This window comes from Pipistrellus hanaki (assembly GCF_964339955.1).
Source record: "Pipistrellus hanaki genome assembly, chromosome: 19".
NCBI classification, from domain to species: Eukaryota; Metazoa; Chordata; class Mammalia; order Chiroptera; family Vespertilionidae; genus Pipistrellus; species Pipistrellus hanaki.
Genome location: NC_140521.1, coordinates 7,265,688 through 7,292,603, shown reverse-complemented (window position 1 = coordinate 7,292,603; position 26,916 = coordinate 7,265,688). Strand labels below are relative to the sequence as shown.

The window sequence follows — 26,916 nt, the reverse complement described above, 5'->3', positions numbered from 1 at the left end:
ACTTCGTTCACAACCAATGAGAAAAGGCGTCCGCGGGAGGCCGCTGTACGGTGGCCCATATAGGCTCTTTCCCGCCGTAAGGCGAAGCTACTTCCGGGGAGGGAGTGGAAGTGGAAAGGGAGGGAGGAGTTCTCGAAGCTTCTGAAGGCGTGGGCAGCACCGTCCCAGTCCTTGCGACTCAGCCTGTTAGGGCCCGCAGCCATGCTGAAATGCGGGATGAGCGGCAGCCAGGTTAAAGGTGGAGCGGCCTTTCTTCCCTTCCTACGGAGAAAAAGGGAAAGCCGGAGGGTTACAGGGGCGTTCCGCCATCATCTTATGCTGAACCCTTTGCTTTTTTATGCATAAGGGCCGAGGACACACAAAGTCTGGCCATGAAAATGGCCCTGTTAGTTTCTGAGGGGAAGATGAAGGCCCATGTGCTTTGATTTCTGCTTAATATTTATGTTCATAGGGGTCTACGGAATGAAGCTGAACCATCGGGACAGAGATTGGGGGGAGTGCGGGCCTCAAAATCGGGATGAACTGTGGGGCAGAGTGGAGGATAAAAAATAACCCTTGGACAGAGTATTTTAGTGTCATGGGAAAAACAAACCAGTTTTTTACTGTAGATCCTACCATTTTTTATTTTTATTTTTTAATGTTGATAGTACTACAAATGTTTCCCATTCTCTCCCTACCCCCTCCATCCTTTATCCCCCTCCACCCAGCCCCAATCCTATCATTTTTTAATTTATGACCTGGGACAAGCTACAGAATCACCTTAGGGCTCAGTTTCTTGTCATCAGTAAGATGACAAATAGCATCTTTGTTGTAGCCATGAAAGGAAATGCATGTAAAGAACTTAATAAATGGGAATGTACAGGGACCATTACTATAAACTAGAGGCCTGGTGCATGAGACTCATGCACAGGTAGGATCCCAGGGTCCCTAGGCCTGGCCCTGATTGGGGCATTCCTTGCCTTGACTGCCAGCCAGGACCTTCTTTCTGTGCTGCCCCCTGGTGGTCAGCACACATCATAGGCAGCAGTTGAACTCCCAAGTGGTCAAACTCCCAATGGGTCGAACTCCCGTAGGGATAATTTGCATGTTAGCCTTTTATTATATAGGATGGTACTTTATAAACATGTAAATTACTCCAAAAAAATCTGTATTTGGAAAAGCAACGGTTTCCTACAAACTGTAACCTGAAAATAATCATGGAAAGGCATCTTGCAATGTGCCTGGCTTCCCTGTGTTGAGGACTTCTATGGAGCAGTGATATGGAACAGGAAATTCTCTTTGGCAGTGTATACCTCAATTCTTAATGAGCAATTATTTACGTGATTGTTTAATTATGTTGAATGTAAACCCTGTGAGGGCAGCAACTATTCCTGTCTTGTTCATCCCTTTACCCCCACTGCCCTGGGGTTGTACTTGGAACATTGTAGGTGCTCATAAATATTCATTGGCTGAATGAAAGGTCTGCATTAGGCAGCTCCAGGAAAATGTGAATGTGAAGTGGGAAAAGGGACAAATGCATCTATCACTCCCCTCCCCACCCTAGTCATCCAGTCTTTCTCAGTTTGAGGTCCATACTCCCAACTCACATACTTATGATTCTTAAGCCTTATAATCTAACCCTATGTTCTGGAATTGTTTTTCCTTTTGTATACTTTTCCATAAATTGATATGTGTTTATTTTGCAGCATTCCATTCCATATCTGTTTGCCACATTTTTTTTTACTTATTGCAAATGTCATGCCAGGTCAGACCAGTCTCTCTTTCTGAAAGGACATCTGAGTGTGTTTGGTGGGAAGATTTGGCATCTTTCATGCAACCCTCAAACACCAGAGATGCATCTTGAGAGCCTCTAATTTATCTCATGACTTGCTTTCACCTTGCTACCAGTCAAGTTATTAAAAACCTTCAAACCACCCTCTCCATTCTTTCTTTGTACACTTTTTCCCAGGGTGGAGTAGGGGAAGATACAAGTTTTAAAATACATTAGTATGGGAGGAAATTGGCTTGCCACAGTAGTTCCATGCAACACTGCAAACAGGAAGAATTTTGTTGGATATTATTTCATATACTCATTTTTTTAATTTATTGAGCTTCGTACTACCCTGTTTCCCCGAAAATAAGACAGTGTCTTATATTAATTTTTTCTCTCAAAGTTGCGCTAGCTCTTATTTTCAGGGGATGTCATATCTTTCCATGCACTAGGTCTTATTTTCGGAGGATGTCTTATTTTCTGGGAAACACGGTATTAACTTGGCACTTTGGCAATAGTATTATACTGTATTTATTTTTTAAAAATATATTGTTGAAAGTATTACAGAGATTCCCTTTTTCCCCATTGACCCTCTCCAACCTGCTCCTACCCCCCATAATGTATTTCTTAAAGCAATTTGTAGTATTGGTCTATAAACACTATTCTTTATGAATTTAAGTCCAATGAATGCTGAAGTAGACCTATGATTTGTTTTTGTTTGAGAGAAAGAATATAAGCAACACCTTTCTTTTTCTCTGTAGTATTTGGGAAAGCAATCCAAGCTCTATCAAGAGTTAGTGACGAGCTGTGGCTAGACCCATCTGAAAAAGGTGTAAGTAACTCATAGACCATTCATTTATTAAGACAAAAGAAGTTTAAGATTCCAGCACAGATTGTATGTTAACTAGGAAATCCAGAAATTGTAATTATCCTTTTCACTGTTCATATTTATTATACATATCTAAATATACTTAGAACAGCGATTTTCAACCTTTTTCATCTCATGGCACACCTAAACTACTAACATATTTTGGCACACCAAAAAATATACTTTTTGCTAATCTAACAAAAAATAAGGAATAATTTTGATTCATTTACACTGGACAGCTATTGTGTTGGCTGTTATCATATTTTTAATTTGACAATTTAAGGAAAAAGAGGTCAGTGCCCCTGAATAAATAGTCATGTATTCCTTGTTTTAAAAATTCTTGCAGCACACCCATTGAAAAGCACTGATTTAGAGCATAGTAAATTTTTAAAATTATGCAGATAAATACAACTAATTTAAATTAAAAGTCACAATGCTAGATATGCTTGTACAAGTGTTTTATGGGGATTGCACTCTGTTTTTTGAAAATGGAAATTATTTCTATCAGTTAAAAATTGGGAGAGCCCACATAAAAATATGAATTTCCTGTTTCTCTTGAAAACTCAAGAAGATCTGACAGTTTGGGGCCTGTGTTCCCAAGTGGAAGCCGTTGGCTGAGACTGACTGACAGTTTCTCCCCTTAGGAAAGGCAAGAGGTGGCCATTTTGCTAGGAACCCTTTTCACTCCCTTTTATATTGCCTTCTGCCACTTTGTACGTTAACGGTAAGGCCCCTGTAGGCATGTGCAATTTTACAATTTCAAAATGCAAAATTTTAGATTTAATACCTACATATATTCAATATAGATATGTACACGTGTGTATGCACACGCAAATTTAATATAGAATGTATAGATGCAGTCCATAGAATTTGTAGCCATAGAATGCAGTGAACATCTGATCACCTTATTTGAATATTTACTTGCTATATTAAACAAAATAGAATTTTTTAAATTAGTCATTTAAAGAATTTTTTTCCCTTAATAGCTATTTTTACCCCCCCAGCTTGCTTTAAGGTCTGTGAATTCTTGTCGCTCAGCATACGGATGTGTTCTCTTCTCTCCTGTGTTTTTCCAACATTATCATTGGTCAACCTCAGTAGAAATGAATGGCACAAAATCAAATTTAAATTGCAAGTTGGGAATGAAGGTAAATATAAGTGGCCCTGGTTGTCTCTCTTATATTATGGAAATACTCGGTATATCAGACAGAACATCTATTCTGTACTTAATACTTGGATTAAATGCAGGTAGGACAAATCTATTCATTTATGAATATGCACACTCTTCTTTTGTTTGTTTTTAAACTAATTAAACATTGAGTATATGCTGTTCCATAATCTTATTTTTATTACAGTCAATTCTGCCCATATTCAGATGTCTGAATTCCCTCGAAAGAAATGTAGAGATGTGCAAAATATTCACCAGATCTGATAAATGCAAAGTAGTCATTCAATTATTCTGCAGACATGGTAGGTATTATTAAAAATAATGTATTGGGTGTTTCTTGTTAATATTTTTATGTTTAGAATATTCACACTGCATGTCAAGAGTTCTCATTACATTATTGCTCAGAATTTGTATAGTTTTATGGTAGGGCAGTTAGAAGTACTTGAAAAAACATTATCTTATTTGTCTTTGTAGAAGTATTGTGAGATGATTGATAGTGTTTCTTTGTCAGTGACACAAACTTTGCCTGCATACAAACTAATTTTTAATTTAAACAATTGGTTGTTCTCAAATTAACTGGCTGATTGATATTCTACAATATAAGAATGCCTTGGTAATAGTGTTCATTGGTTCCTTGGAAAAAAGAATAATTCCTGTTCTAGCTGGTTTGGCTCAGTGGATAGAGAGTCAGCCTGCAGACCAATTAGATTCTGGTCAGGAGCACTTACCTTGGTTACAGGCTCCTCCCGGCCCCAGTCCTGGTCAGGGCTTGTGCAGGAGGCAACCAATCACTGTGTTTCGCTCTGACCCTCTCTTCCACTATCCCTAAAAAAAAAAAAAAATCAATCGAAAAATATCTTTAGGTGAGGATTAACAAACAAAAGAATATTTCCCTCTAGGCTGAAAGAAGCATGGTAACTGGCTCAAGGTATCCCTCTCTCTTCCTCTCTGTAAAAAATCAATAAAATATATATTTTTAAAAAGCACAGCCTTGAAAAGTAATTTAGCCTCACTGAGTTATTGTTTCCTCTTCTGAGATTAAGTACCTGCCCCATGGGGATATTGTGTGGGTCAGAGGTGATGTATGTAAAATGTGTACCTCAGTTCCTGGCATATAGGGCCATAGCCATTATTGCTATACATTTTTCTCAGAGAAAAATAATTCACAGACTAGATGTTCAGCTTTATATTCCAAAGGCCCCATTCAGAATATCAGGCCTGGATGACAGATACCGAATCATAGATAGCTGAGCTATCGTGGGCAATCACTATTTTACACACAATTTAAGAAATTAACTGTATTTCAAAAGAATGTGGGAACTCTTTATTGCCTGCTTGGTGAGATGGTCTGACATAATGCCTGATGTCCACTAGGGAGCGATAAACACATTCATTCAGGAATAGTGCTTCTCCATGCTGTGTGCACCTGCCAGATATTAAATATAACTTTACTTAAAAGCTCCTTAATATTTTAATTTTGAACCTAAAATTAACAGGTCGTTTATTCTTTTGCAGGTATTAAAAAGACTCACAATGTGTGTTTTCAAGAAAGTCAGCCTTTGCAAGTTCTTTTTGAAAAGAATACATGTAGTAATATACTAATGATTCAACCAAGGTAATGAATTCTCTGTTCTTTTTCTTAAAATAGTATGGTTACAGAGCAAAGAATTAATGTCCTAGAGCTTTTAAATAAGTCACGTTTTTGTTTTAAAGCTGATCCTGGACTTGGGAGAAATCACCAGCTAGTATCAAGAGGAAATCTTGATAAAGATAATAGTGCATCAGCGATTTTCAACCTTTTTCATCCCACAGCACACATAAAGTAATTACCAAAGTATTCGTTTTTGGTTTGCCTCACACCAAAAAATATATGTTTTGTTGATTTGACCAAAAAAAAAAAAAAAAAAGGTATGATTTTGACTCATTCATGCCAGACAGCCATTGTTGTATTGGCTGTTGTCATTTTTTAAAGTTTTATTTTTATTGATTTCTGAGAGAAAGAGAGAGGGAGATAGAAACATCAATGATGAGAGAAAATCATGTGCCCTGATGGGAATCAAACCCAGGACCCTTGAGCCCGCAGGCTGAAGCTCCATCCACTGAGTCAAACTGGCAAAAGCTGTTGTCATTTTTTAAAAAATACATTTTTATTAATTTCAGAGAGGAAGGGAGAGGGAGGAGAGAGCTGTTGTCATTTTTAAAAATTTGACAATCTAAGGGAAAAGAGGTCAGTGCCCCTGACTAATCATGTATTAAAAATTCTTGTGGCACACTGGTTGAAAATTACTGTAATTGCCTAATGGTAGCAATAATAATTTAGTGGCCACGAAAATTCTAAAAATATTCCATCAGTAGCTTTCATCATCAAATGATATCAAGAAAAAAAAATATTTTCTAATATTTTGCATTTTCATGGTGCCTTCTGTCTGAGTCTTAAAACACACAGCATAAGGAAATTTCAACATTTTTTATATGAACTGATTTTTTCCTTAAGTATTTCCATTTTTTCCTCTAGAGAATGAGTCACTGTACTCAATTTTTCAGTTAAGCCAAACATTAGTTACTTTGTAAGCCAAAAGATACTTTATCCTTGTTTTTTTTTTAAATTACCAAATAAATGCATGTTCTTGAAACACATTTAAAATTTATAGAAGATTGCAAAGATTAAAAAATGAAAATCTTTCTCCTCTACCTGTCCCCTTTATTCCACTGGCAATGATAATTTCTATTAATCATTTGGTGTATATCATTCTAGTTCTTCTTTTTATAGCTATTTTGTTAAATTTATAGCCATTTTCTCTGTAACTCTCCCTATAATTATTGTGATCTCTTTTTACCACCTCTCAAATTAATATCACATACTTTATTATTCATAGTTTTTAATAATATAGTATACATAGTATTTTCAAAGAAAATGTCCCACTATTATTTTTGTTTGGCAAGATTGTTGTTTTTTTTCAGTCCCTACGTCAGTTCACCTAAATCTATCTTATCATTTTTAATGATGATATAATTTTTCATTGTATGACTGATTGGTAATTTACTTATTCATTATCCTCCCTCCCCGCAGTTGATGCCTAAAACTGCAGATAGTACCCAACCCTATATGTATTGTTTTTTTCCTATGCATACAGACCTATGATAGTTTAACTTACAAATTAGTCACAGTAAGAGGCTAACAATAATAACTAATGCAATAGAACAATTATAACAATATACTGTAATAACCGTATGTGAAGGTGGTGACTTGCTCAGGTCTCCCTATAGACTCAATGCTTTCTGGTGCATCATGTTGCCATCAGTCAGAACATGTTTTCTGCCCATGTCGTCCACCCACAAATTCAGTGCCTTTTCCCTCTTCACTAAGCACTGCCACACCCACGAGGGCTGTAACTTTTGCAGTTCGAGGTGCAACAGGAAATTTCTTTTCCTTCTTTATAACTTCATAGGTAGGAGATTTGTTCTTACCATAGACCTTAGCAACTTCGGCATATGACTTTTTTTCTTTCCTTATTAAGGAGAACTTTCACCTCTTCACTTAAAGGAAGCATTTTTTTTTTTTTTTGCTTCTCTTCGGCATATCTGAATTGTCAGCATCACTACTTTTGCGATTTGGGGATATTAATAAGTATAATAAGCACTGCAATACCTCGACAGCCTAGCTGATGATAACTGATAGCCACTAAGTGACTAACGGGTAGGTAGCATACACAACGTGGAGACACTGGACAAAGGGGTGAGTCACATCCTGGGCAGGATGGCACCGGATGGCATGAGATTTCATCACGCTAACGGGAATGGCAAGCATTTTAAAACATAATTATTTCTGGAATTTTCCATTTAATATTTTCAGATCACAGTTGACTGGAGATAACTGAAATCCAGAAAAGTGAAACCTCGGATAAGGGGGAACTGCTGTATCGGTTCCAACTTTTTGCCATCACAAACAATGCTGCTAGTAGTACACAGGGTAATGTGTTAGTTATCTGTTGCTATGGAGCAAATTTCCCCAAATCTTGGAGCCTTAAAAAAACAAACATTTGTTACTTCCTGCATCTGACTCAAGATCACCAAGGTTGAAGTTAAGCCATAAGCCAGGACAATAGTCTTATCTGAAAGCTGTGGAGGGAGTTACTTCCAAGCTCACCAACGTGGTTGCTGGGAGGCCTCAGTTCCTCACCAGGCAAGCCTCTCCTTAGACTGACTGCCTGATCGCACTCACTACATGGTGATGAGAGACAGAGAGACGGAGAGGAGGAGGGGAAGGCTCCCAAGATGGAAGCCATGGTCTTTTTATATCCTAATCTCAGAACTGCTGTTTTAGACTTCTGCCATTTTCTCTTTGCTAGAAGTGAATCTTATCTGTCCAGCCCACACTCAAGGGGAGGGGATTTATATAGGACCCGAAAACAAGGAGGTGGGATCAGAGGGGCCTCTTCTAGGCTGCCAAACACAAATAGAGTCCTAGAGATTAAATTTCTGGCTCAAAGGCTTACTAATTTTAAATGTGCCTACACACTGATTATCAAATTGCTACCTGGAAAGTTTGTATCAATTTACATTCCCACCAACAGTGTAGGAAAATCCTTCCAAGAAAAGGATATGAACCATCTTTTAAATTTTTTCCAACATAATAGGTAGAAAATTGTATTAATAGACTTCTTTGTTGTTTTTATTTCATTACTAGGCAGTTTGAGCATCTTCTCATATACTTACTAGCAATTGGTGTTTTTCTTCCCTAATTGCACATTCATGTCATTTTTTTTTTTTATATCAGGTTGTTTGGTATCTTGTACAAAACTTCTCCCTTAACACTGGAAATGTTTCCAGATGAATTTGGTAGGCGTTCCTCACATTTTGGCATCAAGAAACACTAATACCAACATTACAAAAATTCTAAGAATCTGTGTTTTTTTTTTAATCAAATAACACCACAATTTCAAAAGTCGCTCAGAAGTTATAATGCAATAATAAAAAGGCAAATAACCTAACTAAAAAACAGGTAGAGGGCCGAAACTGGTTTGGCTCAGTGGTAGAGCGTCGGCCTGCGGACTGAAAGGTCCCAGGTTCAATTCCGGTCAAGGGCATGTACATTGGTTGCAGGCACATCCCCGGTGGGGGGTGTGCAAGAGGCAGCTGGTCGATGTTTCTCTCTCATCGACGTTTCTAGGTCTCTATCTCTCTCCCTTCCTCCTCTCTGTAAAATATCAATAAAATATATTTTTTAAAAAACAAAACAGGTAGAGGATTTGAATAGACATTTTTCCAAAGATGATATAAAATGGCCAATAAGCACATGAAAAGGTGCTCAGCGTTATTATTTTTAATATAGTTTATTGATTTTTACAGAGAAGAAGGGAGAGGGATAGAGAATTAGAAACATCGATCATTGAGAAACATCCATCAGCTGCCTCCTACACACCCCCAATTGGGGATGTGCCCACAACCAAAGTACAAGACCTTCACCAGAATCGAACCTGGACCCTTCAGTCCTCAGGCCGACGCTTTATTCACTGAACCAAACTGGTTAAGGCGGTGCTCAGCATTATTAATCATTGGGGAAACCCAAGTCAAACAACTTGAAATCTGAATCGTATAGTATGTTAATTATATCTTAATAAATCTGTTTCTAAAATGGGAGCACAGAATGAAAAAGCACTTGATGTCAAGATAACCTTGAAAGCAATAATTAGTAACCCAGGACAAGTAACAAAGGGAAAGAGAACATAGGCAGCAGATTGCTTGCAAACTTCTACCTTTCAGCTGGGTCTGCAGCATTTACCCCAATTGTATTAGAACGGCTCTGTTTTCTACTATTTCCCTTAGGAGTATGATCCCAGGCCAATTAAAAAAAATTGTTACATAAAAAAACAACTAAAAGCATTTTATTCTAGTATTTGGTTTATCTTACAGCTTTCACATGCTTTACTAAGAATTCATTTTACTCTTGGCCTTTAAATGAAGTTACAGTTTCAAAATACAGCAGCTTACATAGAAGAGGAAAAATTTACATTTTGGGTAAATTTTTCTAAATATAGGCCAACCTATTTATAGATTAAAGATTTGAGTCCCATCCTAGCTGGTTTGGCCCAGTGGATAGAGTGTCAGGCAGGGGACTAAAGGGTCCTGGGTTCGATTCCAGTCAAAGGCACATGCCTGGGTTGAGGGCTCCATCCCTGGGGGGGAGACATGCAGGAGGCAGCAGATCAATGATTTTCTCTCAATGCTGATGTTTCTACCTCCCTCTCCCTCTCTGAAATCAATTAAACACACACACACACACACACACACATATATTGTGTGTGTGTGTGTGTATATATATATATATATATATATATATATATATATATTTATATTTGAGTCCCATTTGAAAGCTGTTTATTTTCCAAAGACTGTAATATTTTTATTACATTTCCCAGAGTGCTTGCTGAGGCAATTGTTCTTTTCACATCAAGTCAAGAGGAAGTTACTCTTGCAGTTACTCCACTGGAAGTTTGCATTAAGAGTTCTACTGAGGAATCAATGGGTATGAGTTATATCTGTCATAGTGCTTTAATGTAATAATATCACTTCCTTGTTTTCTTGATGACTAACCAAGCAGTAAATATTAGTGGCATAATATTTATTTTTGTTTAAGAAGCAGTAAGATGTAGAAAGATCATTAAAATGTTTAAGAGATCCAGGAAATTTACACAATCAGTAATTAAAATGCTTTGCTTTGAAATTCCAGTTGTTTTAAAATTGGGAGAATGGTTACTAAGAAAATTTTTAAAGTTAAGGTTTTAACGTTTTTCTCATCCTTTGTTATACTTTGTGTTCAGCATAAAGAAAAATTAAGAGGCCAGCAATCCAATTGAGATGACCTTTGACTACATAAGAAAAAGTGTATTTGAATTGGAAATGTAAGGTATTTCAGACAGCAAATGTATAGGGTAGAAAATATGAATACTTCTTAAGTCAGTTCTTTCAAGAGTTATCTAGATGGAATGGAGAAACTAAGGCACTATCAAATCAGTTTGGTATCAATAAAATGTATGGGGTCATTTTGGTACAAGTTGTTTGAGACTCTTTGACCTTGGATAATTTATTTTGGTGATAGCAGTTAAGAAAGAATACAAAAGGAGGAACTATGGGAGGGGATGTGTGGGAGGGAGGGAGGGGGTCAAAAAATATCAATAAAATATATTTAAAAAAAAAAAAAAGGAGGAACTATTATTTTAAAGTGAAAAACCATGCCGAAACCGGTTTGGCTCAGTGGTAGAGCGTCGGTCTGCGGACTGAAAGGTCCCAGGTTCGATTCCGGTCAGGGGCATGTACATTGGTTGCGGGCACATCCCCAGTAGGGGGTGTGCAAGAGGCAGCTGGTCAATATTTCTCTCTAATCGACGTTTCTAGCTCTCTATCTCTCTCCCTTCCTCTCTGTAAAAAATCAATAAAATATATTTAAAAAATAATAGTAAAGTGAAAAGCCAGTAGAACCGGGGATTAAGTTGTGTCAGATGACTTTCGTAGTGTTTAGTTTGTGCCAGCTTCTGTTCTAAATGGTTTTCATTTCTGAATTCATTTGATCTTTGTAACAACTCTGTGATGTAGGTACTATTATGACCCCTCTTTTCCATCTGAAGAATATGAAGCACAGAGAAACTAAGTGACTTGCTGGTGTCACACAGTTAGTAAGTGGTGCCTGGTGACCTGAGCACAGGGCACAACTCATTTGTGCTATTATTGTTTCTCTCACATCTCCTCTACATTGTTTCTTGGCACTCAGGAGTGCATGATCTGGGAAATATATACTTGATTAGTGAGGGGTCTGGTTTATATTCCATAATGCCATCTCTGAATAAAGATGGTCATTTAATAACAGACACTGTCCCTCATGAACAACTTTCTAATGAGTAGTTGTAGTTATGTTTGACTAGGGACCCAATTGTTTAATTCTATTATTGAACTTATGCTATGCCAGCACCCTGGAGTGACATGAGCCTTCTTGTTTGAGATTAATATATTTGTATGGTATTGTTTGGCCCTTAAAAAATGTATACCATTTATCCTTTGTTCTTATCCTATATAATAAAGAGGTAGTATGCAAATTGACTATCACTCCAGCACACAAATAGCTGCCACGAGATGGCTGGCAGGGGAGGGCAGTTGGGGGCGATCAGGCCTGTAGGGGAGGGCAGTTAGGGCCAACCAGGCTGGCAGGGGAGGGCAGTTGGGAGCAATATGGCCTGCAGGGGAGGGAAGTTGGGAAGAACAAACCCTGCAGGGAAGGACAGTTGACAGAGTCAAGCCTGCAGGGGAGGGCAGTTGGGGACAATTGGATTGGCAAGGGAGTGGTTAGGAGGTGATCAGGCTGGCAGGCAGAAGTGGTTATGGGCAATCAGGCAGGCAGGCAGGCAAGCAGTTGGGAGCCAGCAGTCCTGGATTGGAGAGGGTGCAGGCTGGTTTGAGGGATAACCCTAATGCATGAATTTTGTGCACCAGGCCTCTAGTACTTACATAATTTATGTTCTTAAAATAATTTTTATTTATTAAAAAATATATATATATATATATATATATATATATATATATATATATATATATATATATATATATATTTCAGAGAGGAAGGGAGGAGAGAGAAAAACATCAATGATGAGAGGGAATCATTGATCAGCTGCCTCCTGCATGCCCCCTACTGGGTATCAAGCCCACAACCCAGGCATGTGCCCTTGGCCGCAATTGAACCTTCAGTCATCAGGCCAACGTTCTATCCATTGAGCCAAACCAGCTAGGGCATCATAAAATAATTTTTAAAAAGCACTAATACAAAAGTCACCTGAAATTCCACTATCCAGAGATGAGCACTTTTAATACCTGTTTCTATATTTCAGATCTAATAGATGGGTTGTGGGAAAGTAATGAAATACCTTGAAGCTATTAAAAGTAATCTTGTATTTGTATATATACACTCTATCTGAGAGTGTACATCAAAGATATTTATTGAAGCTAATTTTGTGGAAAACACAAGTGAAAAAGATGCAATGGTTTGAACAGACATTGACATGGCTTGTAATTGATGCTGGGAACTCGGCTGGATTATTGTCCTGAGTACCTGCACATTATGTGGTCTCTTCATTTATGAAAGCATGAAGTCAGCATGAGCAAGTGTTGCAGGATAGAGGAAGTGGATAGAGGATAGACAGGGAGACTATTAGTTGCTAAAAGCCTGGGCCCAGAAACCAGCACCAAATCACTTCATCATGTCCTATTGGTCAAAACAGTCAGAGAGCCCACCCACCCAGATTCTAGGAGAGGGGAAGTAGACATAGACCCTGCCTCTCAATGAAGGAATGTCATGGACTTTATGGATATGGTTAACTTACCACTAAGGTTATGTTTTTATATTCAAACTTAATGAATATCTCTAGAACTAATTTTATTCTTCATTTTCCTACTATATTGAACAGATTTGAACAGTTCTGTATACAGTGAGATGTTTGTGGGTCCACATGAGTTTGAGTTCTTTCAAATTGGAGTTGACACTGAAATAACATTTTGCTGCAAAGAATTGAAGGTAAAGAAAAATTTGTATGAAATTAAATTTTCACTGGTAGTTTTTTAAAGAAATATTTCATTTTTCTTTCTTCTTTTTCTTTTAGGGAATGCTGATATTTTCGGAAGCTACACATGCTCCTATAACCATGCATTTTGATTTTCCTGGGAAGTAGGTCCTTGGGGAACTTTTCTGAGTTTGTTTCTTTTTCTTTTGTTATATGTTAATAATAAAACCATTTTAATCACTTTGAAATTAATTCATACCTCAGAAATTCCTTAACCTCACTAGCAATACGTATCAAACTAAATTTTGAAAGATGCCATAATATATTTTTTAATTGGTAAACTTGATTGAGAAAGATATATGCTTCTGCAGAGTGAAAACATTTATAAATTTGATAGGAATAAATTGCCTAATTAGAAAATAATACTGGCTTAAATCTCTGTGAAACTGTATTTTATATGACACTCCAGGACTGAACTTTCAAATGAGATTGAGTTTGGATAGCCGTTTTATAAAATTAGATCTGATTTCAGCTCTTAAGACTGTTAATCGGTGAGAAGACTAAAAGGAAGTCTACTTTTATATTTTTATTCCTGAATTATCGATAGATATAATTTTTTCATATTTTCCCAATGTCCATCAGAAAATGATTGTGATGTTTGCTCTGACTTTGCCTTTTTAGACCTTTGGCTTTAAGTATTGACCATATGCTATTGGAAGCTAACTTTATTTTGGCTACATTAGCCGATGAGCCAAGTAGAGCATCTTCTCCGCAATCATTGTGTCTGTCACAAAAACGAAAAAGGTAAGGTTATGTTTTAACATTTTTATTGGCTGGGAAAAAGCCATTGACATTTACTCTGAAACAATTGAGTAGTAAAACATTCTATCAGAAATTTTGATGGAATCAGGAAGACTTCACTGTAACAAAAATATCACTGACCTAGCTGTTTGCCTCCTGGTGATCAGTGCACATCATAGTGACTGACTGACAAGTCCTTCCAGTCATTTGTCGTAACAATTGCTTAGGCTTTTATATATTTATTTCAAAGTAAATAGTTTATTCATTTAATTTATATTAATACCTCAGGTCAGATCTGGCAGTTTCAAATTCAAAGGTTGGTAAAAAAGATAACAAGGCCATGGAGTCTATCTCAAGAAAAGTAGCACCCAGAAACCTTTATGCCGATGAGATTCTCTCAAACATCTCTGCGTTGGAAAATTCTGGCAGTCCTATAATGAAAAGCGTGAACAGTGACACAGAGGAAGAGCCAGGGTCTTCATCTCTCAGGAAGGTAAAAGAAAAACATTGAGACATAACTGTGTCTCAATCAAGAATTCTCATCATCTGTCACCCTTTTGTAGTCTCCCTGCTCCAGCCCACACTCAATATCCTGGAGATACATTTTCTTACTTTTTGACAGTAGAGAGTTGAAACCAATCTGCGATGGAGAAAAGACCGATTTATTTTATAGACCGTTAATATGATTATTTTTTATGTGGTTGTTGTTTTGCTTAATCCCTTCATCAGAGTAATTTCTAACAGTATATTCAAGTAGGGATTTGGATCACTTGTTTTAAAGAATAAATTATGATCGTGTATCTTTGAATACAAATAATATGCTAGTCATATAGTTTGTTTTCTAAAATAAACGTTCTTCTCATTTCATTTTTCAAATCCGTTTGGAAAATCATTTATTCAGCCGGGACCGGTTTGGCTCAATGGATAGAGCGTCGGCTTGGGGACTGAAAGGACCCAGGTTCGATTCCAGTCAAGGGCATGTACCTTGGTTGCGGGCATATCCCCAGTGGGGGGTGTGCAAGAGGCAACTGATCAATGACTCTCTCTCATCAATGCTTCTAACTCTCTATCTCTCTCTCCGTTCCTCTCTGTACAAAAATCAATAAAATATATTTAAAAAAAAAGAAAAAAAGAAAATCATTTATTCAGTGATACAATATAACTTTTACCCCCAAAACATCACAAATTCCTTCATAGCAAAGTCACAGTTAATAACATAAAAAAACACCAACATTTTACTAGATTGATGGTAAGCTTCACAGAATGCTAACAGTAAGCCTTATGAAATCTACTGAGGATAAACACAATTTATTAGAAACAGAAGTATCTCAATGAGTTTCAATTTTACATTTACATTAATATTTTACTCAAGACTGTTTTGCTATTGCTGTTATTATTGGTTTGGGAATATGAGTTTCTTAGAATTAGAAATCTAGAAGGAGAAATATTGTTTTTAAAAGTCACTATCTTAAGCTGTACAAAAGACCTTTCAGGGCAGTAATATTGCATGGGGATGTTGGGTGAATGTGTGGTGTGTGCAAAGCCCTCTGATGGAGGAAACATGTGGCTTTAAGGAACTGAAGGCTGGCCAGAAAGGTTAGAGGGTAGATAGCCAGGGGGAAACAATGGCACAGGATGAAGCTAATGCTGAGGTTGAGAAACCCTGATGCAAAGGCTGTTGAAAGTCTAAGAGCGACCAGGAGAGTATGGCACGAGGAAGGTACGAGAACGAAGTGTCTAAGTAGGAAGCGGGATGAAGACTGAAAATGGCCACTGGATGTGAGGATTTTTGGTAACCATAAGAGTTTCTGTGAAATGGTGATGTCAGGAGCTTTTAGATAGGACTGAATAGGAGAATAAGAAAATGGAGACAGCAAGTGTAGATAACTACAGCAGAGATAAGGCAGGGAGGGAGGAACAGGATGGGACTTTTTATATATTTTAAGGATTAGAGACATTATTTCAAAATGCTTATATTCCTATCCAGTAGAGGGGAGGCTGTGAGGCAAAGAGGAAAGGATGGGCATTAGCTGGGAAGGGGGTTCACTTCTGTCACAGGAGGAGGGAAAGGAGAGAAGATGGGAGTGAAGCAGAATTACCTGCAAATCTGCCTTTGTCCTCTGTCTCTTACAACCGCGGCGTTAGTTTAAATCATCAGGCAAGGGAGTCAGAAGCAGATCACTGATCCCAAACTGTGTGTCTTTGGGGGAAGGATTCTGTTTCAGAGAATGCATTGGGCCGGTCATGAAGGTTCTGGGTGTTTCATGAACCATCGTCATCAAAGTTAGGGTGACCACACTGGCCAAGTTTCTGAAAAGGGTTATTCCCTGGAGTACTTAATGAGAACTTTTACTTTGAATAAACAGTACAGTTACTCTCCCCCCCTCCCCCACCCCCTTCAGTTTACTTGCAATTTCTTTAGAGCAGTTTCTTCTGGCCAGCGAGAACTCTGCGACAACCCTTTCAACAGTCTGGCAACAGCAAGTGACAGTGAAGAGGAAATGAATAATGGCAGTTTTTTACACATTCTAACATTTAACCACCCCATTTACTGACCCACCTCAAACACATTTCACACTTAAGTCTATATTGTTTTGGAGTCCCTTGAAATGCAGGATGGACTTCTGTTTTTCTAAACATCTTCATCTTGTACCACAACCATATGTAAAAATGGATGCTGGTTAACGACATGTAATTTGCTTTAAATCCATTATACAACTTAGAAAGCAGACATTTTCTGTGCAGGAAAAAGGCTCATTAGAATTCTTCAATGCATGTTCACGTTAGAGCTTTTAGCATTTTCTTTTCCAGTTTTATAAAGGCATTTATTTTTTTAAAATATATATTTTTATTGATGTCAGAGAGGGAGATAGAAACATCAATGATGAGAATCATTGATTGGCTGCCTCCTGCATGCCCCACACTGGGGATCGAGCTTGCAGCCCAGGCATGTGCCTGACAAGGAATAGAACTGTGACCTCCTCGTTTATTGGCCAATGCTCAACCACTGAGCCCTGATGGACAGGCTATAAAGGTATTTAAATGTTCTTCAGCAGTCATTTGAAGTGCACCAATACTTTTTTAAAATATATATATATATATATATATATATATATATATATATATTATTGATTTTTTACAGAGAGGAAGGGAGAGGGAAAGAGCTAGAAACATCAATGAGAGAGGAACATAGATCAGCCGCCTCCTGCACACCTCCCACAGGGGATGTGCCCACAACCAAGGCACATGCTCTTGACCGGAATCGAACTCTAGTATAACAATAACAATATATGATGTCTGGCCGAAACTGGTTTGGCTCAGTGGATAGAGCGTCAGCCTGCGGACTGAAAGGTCACTCCCAGGTTCGATTCTGGTCAAGGGCATGTACCTTGGTTGTGGGCACATCCCCAGTAGGGGGTGTGCAGGAAGCAGCTGATGGATGATTCTCTCTCATTGATGTTTCTAACACTCTATCCCTCTCCCTTCTTCTCTGTAAAAAAATCAATATATATTTTAAAAATGTCGAATTTCATGCCAAAAAAAGAGCATTTGTGGGAAGTTTTAATTCATTACTGTATTTTGAAGAAAAGTGTTACTAAAAGTTACCGTATACTTCGGGAAGCTTATGGTGAACATGCTCCATCTCAAGATACTGTACTGTGAATATTGGTTTAAATACTTTAAAAGGGATGATTTTGATGTGGAAGACAAAGAATATCTAGGTCAACCAAAAGGTTTGAAGGCCAACAATTACAAGCATTATTGGATGAAGATGCATGTCAAACTCAAAAACAACTTGCAGAAAGATTAAACATTGCTCAGCAATTTCCAATTGTTTACAAGCAATGGGAAAGATTTAAAGGAAGGAAAATGGGTGCCACCATCAACTGAATGAAAAACAAATGGAAAACCGAAGTCATCAGTCAAATGTTGCTTCAACGGCAAGAGTCTTTTTTGCATCAAATTATGACTGGTGATGAAAAGTGGATTTATTTTGAGAATCCCAAACACAGAAAATCATGGGTTGATCCATGTCAACTTACCACCTCGACTGCAAGGCCAAATCGCTTCGGAAAGAAGACAATGCTCTGCGTTTGGTGGGATCAGAAAGGTGTGGTGTATCATGCGCTTCTAAAACCAGGTGAAACCGTTAATACTGATCGCTACCGACAACAAATAATCAATTTGAACCGTGCTTTGATCGTAAAACAATCAGAATGGGCCAGAAGACACAGCAAAGTAATTTTGCTTCATGATGACGCACCATCACACACTTCAAAACCAGTTAAAGACACGTTAAAATATCTTGCCTGGGAAGTATTAACCCACCTGCCGTATTCACCAGACCTTGCTCCTTCAGGTGACCACTTGTTCCCATCCATGGCACACGCACTCTCTGAGCAGCACTATGAGCAGTACATAGAAGTGGAAAAATGGGGTCTCTGAATGGTTTGCCTCAAAACAAGAGAAGTTCTATTGGGAAGGTATCCACAAATTACCTGAAAGATGGGGGAAATGTGTAGCTAGTGATGGACATTACTTAGAATAAAGCACTTTTGATGTTTCTCTTAAAATTACCTTGTTTTTATTACAAAATCTACATTATTAACTGTACACCAGGTATATAGCTATCTCCCTCACTTCGGAGTCTTTTTATATATTGTAAAATCTTAAATCTTATTTGTGATAGCTTTAAATTATCCTGATTTTCAGATGTGATTTTCTGCAGTGAAAAAAAAAAAAAAAAGTTTAATGGAAGTGATGCCAAAAAATTATATCTGTATTTCTGACATAGAGCACTTACCTCCACTGTCAAAAAAGCCTGGATTTGGAGTGAAATGAGTGTCTCTGTTCTTTTCCCCTTTAAGAATAATCTTGTTACCTGAATAGACTAAAATATCTGGCACAGAAGAATTCTTATGTAATATCTGATGATGTAAGTCTCTCCCTCCCCCAAACCTGTTTAAAAGTCAATTATAACCTGACAAACTAGACTGCTGTAACATCTTAAGTCTTTGTGAAACCACCAAATCCCAAAGAAATGTTAACTGGTAAGCAACTGTACTTCAGATTTTGTGAGGAATTCATAAACAAAGGTGGCTGAGTGGATCAGTCAACTTTAGAACTGTGAACAGACTTCTAACTAAAACCAGAATGAATTTGGCTCTGGTAGCTCAGTAATGAGTCAGAGCTACCCACAATAACCTAATAAAAACTCAAGTTCATCCCAAAATGTTCCTCAGTGAATGAAAATGGGCTTTTTGTGGAAACTGACAATACCCACATAATTGCAAGCAATTCTTTCACGTGTAGGCTAAAGATTTCTGTATCTTATGCTTACACTGGTGACTAACACTGAATTTCACATGATACGAGGGCAACTATAGATCTCCTTGCAGAGGATGAAAGTTTTTGGCTCGCTCTTGGAAATGGGCAGGGGGGTTAGGTCCTGAAGACATCACCATCAGTAATTGCCTGGATGCTGTACTAATCTGTAAAAGATAGTTATACTGTTAAACTGTATTTAATTTGGATTTTAGATTCAGAATGCTACATTTAAATGACACCAGATTTTTCTGTGCTTTCACTTCATACCATGTAGAAGATGCAAAAGCCTTCTCAGCTAGGAAACCATTTGTATTTTACATTGAATTATCTGTCCATTTTGATGAATTTTTGAGTAAAAATTGATGTAGTAAACCAGATGGTGAAAGAGGTAAGGCAGAGAACTAGTAAAAGACAAAATAATAGCTACGAAGTACAGAGTCACTGCTAGGCTAAGAGGGTTCGAAATGAGGACTTGATAGAGACCAACAAACTCAATGACAGGGCTGGCGTCTTATTTAGTTACTATTTCAATTAAAAGGAGTACACAGATTAGTATAAATACTATATTTATTAAATATCTTTACAGTTTTTTAAATGTATTTACAGAACTATTCCTGCATAAGTTATATTTCAGACATCCAATTCAGGTCATTGCCTCTTGGGTAAGACAAATAATGATAGTCTCAACAGAAAAAAAGCAGCTCATTAGTATATATAAATTCAAACTTGCTTCATTGTTTAGCCATCTTTGCCACAAACTACCTGATAACCGTTAACATTTTGACATTGACACTGCCAATTTTTAGTTGAGAAGTTCAATTTTACAAAGAATTTAATTTTTTATGAATAAAATCCAAATGTTTTGTTTCATATTTTCAGTTTTATAAGCAGATTTCGTTTTTTGTTTGTTTGATATTGTAAAATTTGTTAAATGCAAAAATGTGATTGTTTCCAGGGAAATTTGATGCTGTAGCTTCTACCAAAGATAGCTGGTATAAGGTGACAAGGAACCAAGAACTTATCCAAAGTACAGACACTTGTAGTTCTAGTCAATCTTGTTTACAATCTCCAAAACTCTCAAAAACAAACTCAGTGAATTCCCACAATTCCTGCCTTGTTACTTGATGTGGTAGGTTGGTGGTACTGAAGGTGGTACTGAAGGCTACTGTTCTATCCAAAACAAATGTAGCTGATAGGAGAGACACTCCCATCACGCAAAGCTTGAAATCTAGTTGCTAATCTAGACACAGCCCAACCCTCAGACATACACACCTGGAATGGATTCTTTTGTGATTTAGTACCCATCGACCATGTCAAGCCAGTACAGTAATTCAGGACAAATAACTTGTTTTCCCCTTCATTTCTTCTTCCACTTTTTAAGAGCCTAGGGCTCTACTGTACATCTGTTCGGTAAATATTTTTTGTGCGCAGGCAGCTTAAGTTCACAGGAAGAAATAAGGTTCTGATATGTTTAGAGTGCACATTTTAAAACAGAACAAAATAAAAATTTCAAGCATGTGATAAAAATATTGATTTTTTATAATACAGTATTGCTTTATAAATATAGATGGAAAAGCTATAAACTTTACTGGTCTTTGGTGCATCCAGAGAGAGATAAATAATTTGCCTTTTGTAAATTAGAAATCCAAATTCTCTTTTGTTATAAAAGTCCATTACATGAGGCAAATGTGTGTGTCTTTTTTATACTGCTTGATTTAAAATACAATTAACACACACATCAAGTTCAGAATCAGACCCACCAAGAGGCATACCTCAGTCCTACCCCACAGAGGCGTGGGTCCTGTGACTGGAAAATTCCAGCATGGGTCCAACACAGCCTCTGACCACTGAGAGTGGAAGGAGAGTTACTTGATAAGCAGCACTCCAGCTGACCACTGGCAGTCAAAAAATTAAGTGCTTAACACAAAAAGGACAGGGAAAAGAGAAAATATTTTGTATTATTAAATTTACAGGCCAGGTCCAAAAGTTATAATAGTTCCACGGTGAAACTCAATTCTTGTCCCACTAAATTCACATCACTGGAACAAACATGTTGTCAATTTCTAACAATAATTTCTCCAAAAAGACAAGTTGATAAAATAAGTTGTATTAAAACACCACCAATCTAGCTTTACAAAGATTGCGTTTGATGGGTTAAACGAGAGCAAAGCCAGTGACTTAATCAGCACTGCTCTACCAGGAATCAAATGTAGGCATTGGAAAATTAATGCAAAATATATCCAGATCATAGGCTACACACCTCTGACCAGAAATAATTAGAAATCCAATAAAAGAACTAATGTCATCAGCCCAAGTATTAATGTACTTCTTGCAACAAAACCTTTCTGGATGCAACTTTCTTTACTTTTTAAAATACACAGAGACTGCAAATATTTTGTGCAAAATAAATACCCCGCCACGTGCCACTCTGGCTTCTGTGTTTTATCACAGCACAATGGGTCCTCATTACTAAAACAGCCTCCCTCCACCCCCATCTCCTCTACCAAAGAACTGTTTTGTCAAGTTAGGGTAGTTAAGGCATTCTGACATGTAATTAAAGGTGATTCAAAATAGATATCTAACATTATGCCAATTTAGGAATAGTAGATAAATTACTGAACGGTTTACAAATGAATAACTCATTCTTATTATAAATGAAATGCCTGTTACAAGCATGATGCATTGAAATATAGTAATGACATGTACATGGTACATGTTAAACAATTTTAAATAAAACAAAAGCTTGACAGTTACTCAAATATACAGTACAATTTCACAAAACAAAATCTTTTAAAACAAGTTGAGGTAACCTCAAACATAAGTTTTAATGCAATAAACCAGGGAGTATGTATCTCCTTTAGAGAAAGAGACTTTCTATATTCTCCTCAAGTAGATTCTCATCAGGTTTAATTGCATTCTTATCTATACACCAATGTTACCTGACTTATATATAAAACATGGCTTTAATTTAAGGATTGCTAACTATATTTTTCTACCACCAAGTTAATGAAGAAAAAGACTGACCCAAAAATATATATCTTTACAGCAGTCGACTTACACACAAACCTTAAAAATAAGTGAACTTGCAGATAATGGGAAAACTGAATGTAGGATAGTTTTAAAAGGAAACTATACACTGCAAGATGGCTATTTGGAAACTGTAAACATTAAGCTTGATTCAGAAACCCCTAAATTTCTGTCTAGGGCAAATGCAAATGTCATATCATCACTAGTTTTCCTCATGGACTCTTGTGTTGCTGCTACTGCCCACAGTGCTCCTTCCACATGGACCCCCTGAATTTGGTGCATGCTATACAGAAAGCAAGGCTACTAATAAAGGGTCTGAATGAGACTAGGAGTAGCATGACCCCCCAAATTCAAAATAACAGCTGTCCATTCTCAACCCATTAGGCCTATGGGCCTAGAGCTCCCACACGGGGCATCATGTCAGACAGCTGGGAGGATTTCAGCCATAACATTAAATTCCTTGGCTTTGAGGAGTTCTATCAATACAATCTTGAGTAACATTCCCATTAAAATTTTGATAGTCTCCCTACTCCTGCAGTTCAGCCCACCAGCTTGTGAGTTTAATGAATCAATAAACTGCCAAAACTTTGATCATAGGATCACAATTAAGCATCTTTTAAAAACCACGAAACGTTTGCATCCATAGAATTAAACTGGAAATTTTCTTCCAATTTGTAAGAAAAAAAGCTCCTGGATCAAGATTCCATAATTCAGAGCAATGTTTTAGAGCAGAATTATAAGCCCCTGAAAAATAGGAGTTTAGAATGAAAACACAAAGCCACACTCAATCATTATAACAAAGACTGTATAGTACACGTGTAACATTTCTTTTGATGAATAATGTATGTTTCTAGGAGATGTACCATAACATAGAATTTGTGTTAGACTTTTAAAATCCCTTTTACACACTGTAATTTTTAATTCACTTTATCAACATTACTCATTTTCTTCAATACTTCAAGCATTTTTTAAAAGTAATAGCCATTTAGCTTTGAAAACCTCCGATCCCATCATGGAAAGGACAATGAGAAGTGAAGGTCAATCTTCAAATCTTGATTCTCTTCGAAGTTGCTGGCAGATATGAGCTAGTGAATGACAGTAGTGGTTCTTAACAAAGATCTCAATGGGGTCTCAAAAAGACAGGCAAAAAGGCTTACATCACTGGCCATTGAGATCAGTGGCAAAGAATCGTGGTCCTGCCAGCAGGATCAGCACACATGGCTGGGGAAAATTTGGGATGATGGAAGGAAAGGCAGGAGTTGACACCGAGGTGTGTCAGTCTGTATACTCAGCCACTATGGAAAGAAGGACGGTGATGTCATCTGGCTTTCCACCTAAAACAAAAATGAAAATGTAGTCATGTATCATAAAAAGTAAAGTCAATCAAAACTGTAAGCCTAAGTAAGTTCTAGGAGACAAATGCTTGCAATTCACAAAGGTTTGATTTGTCAATATATATGTCAATATGTCAGTATAGGAAAGAAAGAAAAAAATGAAGAGCAATAAAGCCCAGCTGGCATGGCTCAGTGGTTGACTGTCAATTTATGAACCAGGAGGTCATGGTTCGATTCCCGGTCAGGGCACATGCCCAGATTGAGAGCTCGATCCCCAGGGGCAGGGCTTGTAGGAGACAGTCGATTCATAATTCTCTCATTATTGATGTTTCTATCTTTCTCTCCCTCTCCCTTCCTCTCTGAAATAAAAATATATTTTTTTAAAAAAATAGAGAAATAAAAACACCAAGAAATTACATGTAACTTAACTGACACTTAAAAAATCCCTTCCCTGCTCTTTAAAACAGTAGCACTGATAAAATGGCCACTACCTCCTTTGTTTATAGCAATGACAGTAAAGAAAATCTGATAAAGGTAAATTCTGCCTGACAAGAAAGTTACATGTTTCTATGCATAATCCTAATTTGGACAAACATACCCACTATTTTGAAATTAGAACAATCTTGTATTCTAATCTGCCAAACAGCTATGGCATGTGCTTTTTCCTATTTTAATACTTCCTGGAAGGCTAAGAAATGCTTTACACGTCATAATATAATACTAGCAAGAAATTGACCAACTGTACCAGTTCTGATATGTTACCACCAGCACGTCATCCCAGCTCCAAGACAGAGCTGCTGTCCTGCTCCCAGAGTTGCACATCACTTAGCAGATAGAAGGGCTTTTCAAGCAAGGACAGGCTAACGTTACTTCCCTCTTCAAAACCTGCCGCGGCAATCTGGCAGGCAAATACCGTCAACGAGCCCCACAAAGCCAGAGGAAGGGAGACGTGAAATGTCAGGCCCGTGAAGGGCAGATGTTAAACTGCTGGGAATGTGCAGTCCTTCCAGGCAGAGCTTGAGGCCTTTTGGGCTGAGGTCCAAGCAGTGCCGTGGTGGCAATAGAGGGCTTCAGATCCGCCTGCCTCGGGAGCCTATGAAGTTCAGCTCTGAAGGGCGTCCTCCGTGGGGAAGACATGATGACATGCACTTGCTCTTGTCTCCCAGTGGTAAGGCCTAATGACCTCGCTCAAAGCCACCACTCACAGCTAAGAGGGGACATCTCAACAGCCTCACCACAGCGCTCTAGTTTACCTCCCCCCGCAGCCCAGAATGTTCCTACCTTCCTATGTCCCTATGACCTTCCTAAAGATTGCTTACCTCTCACATTCAGTCCGTTGTCACATGCAAACTGTGCAAAAGGTGACATATAATTTGGGTCATAGGCCAGCTCATGAGCTTGCTCAGCAATGCTTCTTGCCGTCTGTTGTATACTTTCATAATTTGAATTCTGAGATGAAGGATGAGAGAGTTATTTTTATCGTAATGTCTCACATGACTTTTGTATTCAAGTAACTTACAAATATCACTTTTTAAGAGAGTAGTAACATTTATCTAATCAGTTTCCACCATTGACGTTTTATTCCAGTTAGAGAAGACAATAAACAATGCACCTTCACTAAAAGGAATGAGTCCATCAGTGCTGCCTGCATACAATGTGAATCAGAAAGTTTTGATAGGTGGCCTTGGGCCCTAAGGTTTGGGTTTTTATTTCTGCTTTTTTCCCCATTTGAAATTCTTAAGGTATTTTTGCTAAAATAGGATGAGATTGAAAGGGCAAATTTTTATAGCACTTTAGGGATGACCTCAAAAACTTCCTGGTTGCAGGCTCCTCCCAAGCCCAGGCCCTGGTCAGGGCATGTGCAGGAGGCAACCAAATAATGAGTTTCTCTCACACTGATATTTTTCTCTGTCTTTCCCTCCCTCTAAAACTCAATGGAAAAATATCCTTAGGTGAGGATTAAAAATATAGTAATTTTTTTCCTCTTGCTTATAAATGCGCTCCTGGGCAACACCAGTTTTCTCTCAAGAGCTGCCAGTTTCCCTACTGAAAATACCTTTAAAATTTTATATCATGACTAGAGGCCTGGTGCACTGAGGGAGGGTGGTTCCTCAGCCTGGCTTGCGCCCTTTCCCAGTCTGGGATCCCTTGGGGATGTCTGCCTGCCTGTTTAGGCTCGTTCCCTGTGGGGAGTGGACCTGGCAGGCGGACATGCTCCGAGGGTCCTTAGCGGCTCCCGCCACTGCTGCTGTGCTTGCCAGCAGCGAGCCTGGCTTCCGGCTGAGCGGTGCTCCCCCTGTGGGAGTGTTCTGACCTTCAAGGGGCAGCTCCTGTGTTGAGCATCCACCCCCTGGTGGTGAGTGTCATAGGGACTGATCATACTGCTGTTTGGTCAATTTGCATATTATATATTTTATTATATAGGATGAAGATTCTTATCTAGCTGTATAATCCCTTACCCTTGCTACTTCAACTTCATCAGTAAAAATGGAATGGAAAACAAGGTCCATTTTAACTCTAACATCCTAAGATTCAGAATGGTTTCAGTATAATTGATAAGAGGCCTCTGTTTCAATGTTATCTCAGTGAGGGGCCTTCTCTGGCCAATCTTTCTAAAACAGCAACCCTCTCTATTCCCTTCACCATGCTTTTTCTTATTTACCATAAACACTAGAGGGTGGGGCAAAAGTAGATTTATAGTTGTTAGTATGCAAAATAATTTAACAAGCCCTAGCTGGTTTGGCTCAGTCAATAAAGTATTGGCCTACAGACTAAAAGGTCCTGGGTTCAATTCAGACTAAAGGGTCCTTGGCTGCAGGCTCCTTCCCAGTTGGGCCCTAGTCAGGGCTCATGCAGGAAGCAACCAATTGATGTGTTTCTCTCACATTGATGTTTCTCTCTGTCTCTCTCTCTTCTACTCTCCCTAAAAACCAGTGGGAAAAATATCCTTGGGTGAGGATTAACAACAATTAAATAATCCTATCTAATAAATAGGGAATATGCTAATTGACCCTTACACGTCTTAAAGATGGCAGTGCCCACAGCCAATAATGAGGGAATATGCTGACAGCCACACCCTTAAAGATGGCAGTGCC

At 38.0% G+C, this 26,916-nt stretch overlaps 2 protein-coding genes across 3 annotated transcripts in view; one reads left to right on the top strand and one right to left on the bottom strand.

Annotated features, from left to right (window-relative positions):
* The first annotated feature begins 4 nt into the window (after positions 1 to 4).
* Positions 5 to 16,237, top strand: RAD9B (RAD9 checkpoint clamp component B). 2 transcript variants are annotated; one of them, XM_084868070.1, is made up of 10 exons: positions 5 to 238; positions 2,512 to 2,582; positions 3,623 to 3,766; positions 3,974 to 4,088; positions 5,302 to 5,401; positions 10,206 to 10,312; positions 13,239 to 13,345; positions 13,431 to 13,495; positions 14,013 to 14,135; positions 14,421 to 16,237. In XM_084868070.1, the coding sequence occupies exons 1-10, from the start codon at positions 202 to 204 to the stop codon at positions 14,641 to 14,643; spliced, it is 1,092 nt and encodes a 363-aa protein (XP_084724196.1). In that variant the 5' UTR covers positions 5 to 201; the 3' UTR covers positions 14,644 to 16,237. The 2 variants fall into 2 exon arrangements, with proteins under 2 accessions (XP_084724196.1, XP_084724197.1); XM_084868071.1 differs by lacking the exon at positions 3,623 to 3,766.
* Positions 16,238 to 20,371: 4,134 nt separating this feature from the next.
* PPTC7 (protein phosphatase targeting COQ7) overlaps positions 20,372 to 26,916 on the bottom strand; it is a 42,721-nt gene continuing 36,176 nt past the window's right edge. Inside the window, exons 5-6 of the mRNA XM_084867552.1 lie at positions 25,141 to 25,270; positions 20,372 to 23,821 (exon numbers count right to left, since the gene is read on the bottom strand). Of these exons, the coding sequence (XP_084723678.1) occupies positions 23,763 to 23,821; positions 25,141 to 25,270 (189 nt within the window). The 3' untranslated portion in view covers positions 20,372 to 23,762. The remainder of the gene's footprint in view (positions 23,822 to 25,140; positions 25,271 to 26,916) is intronic.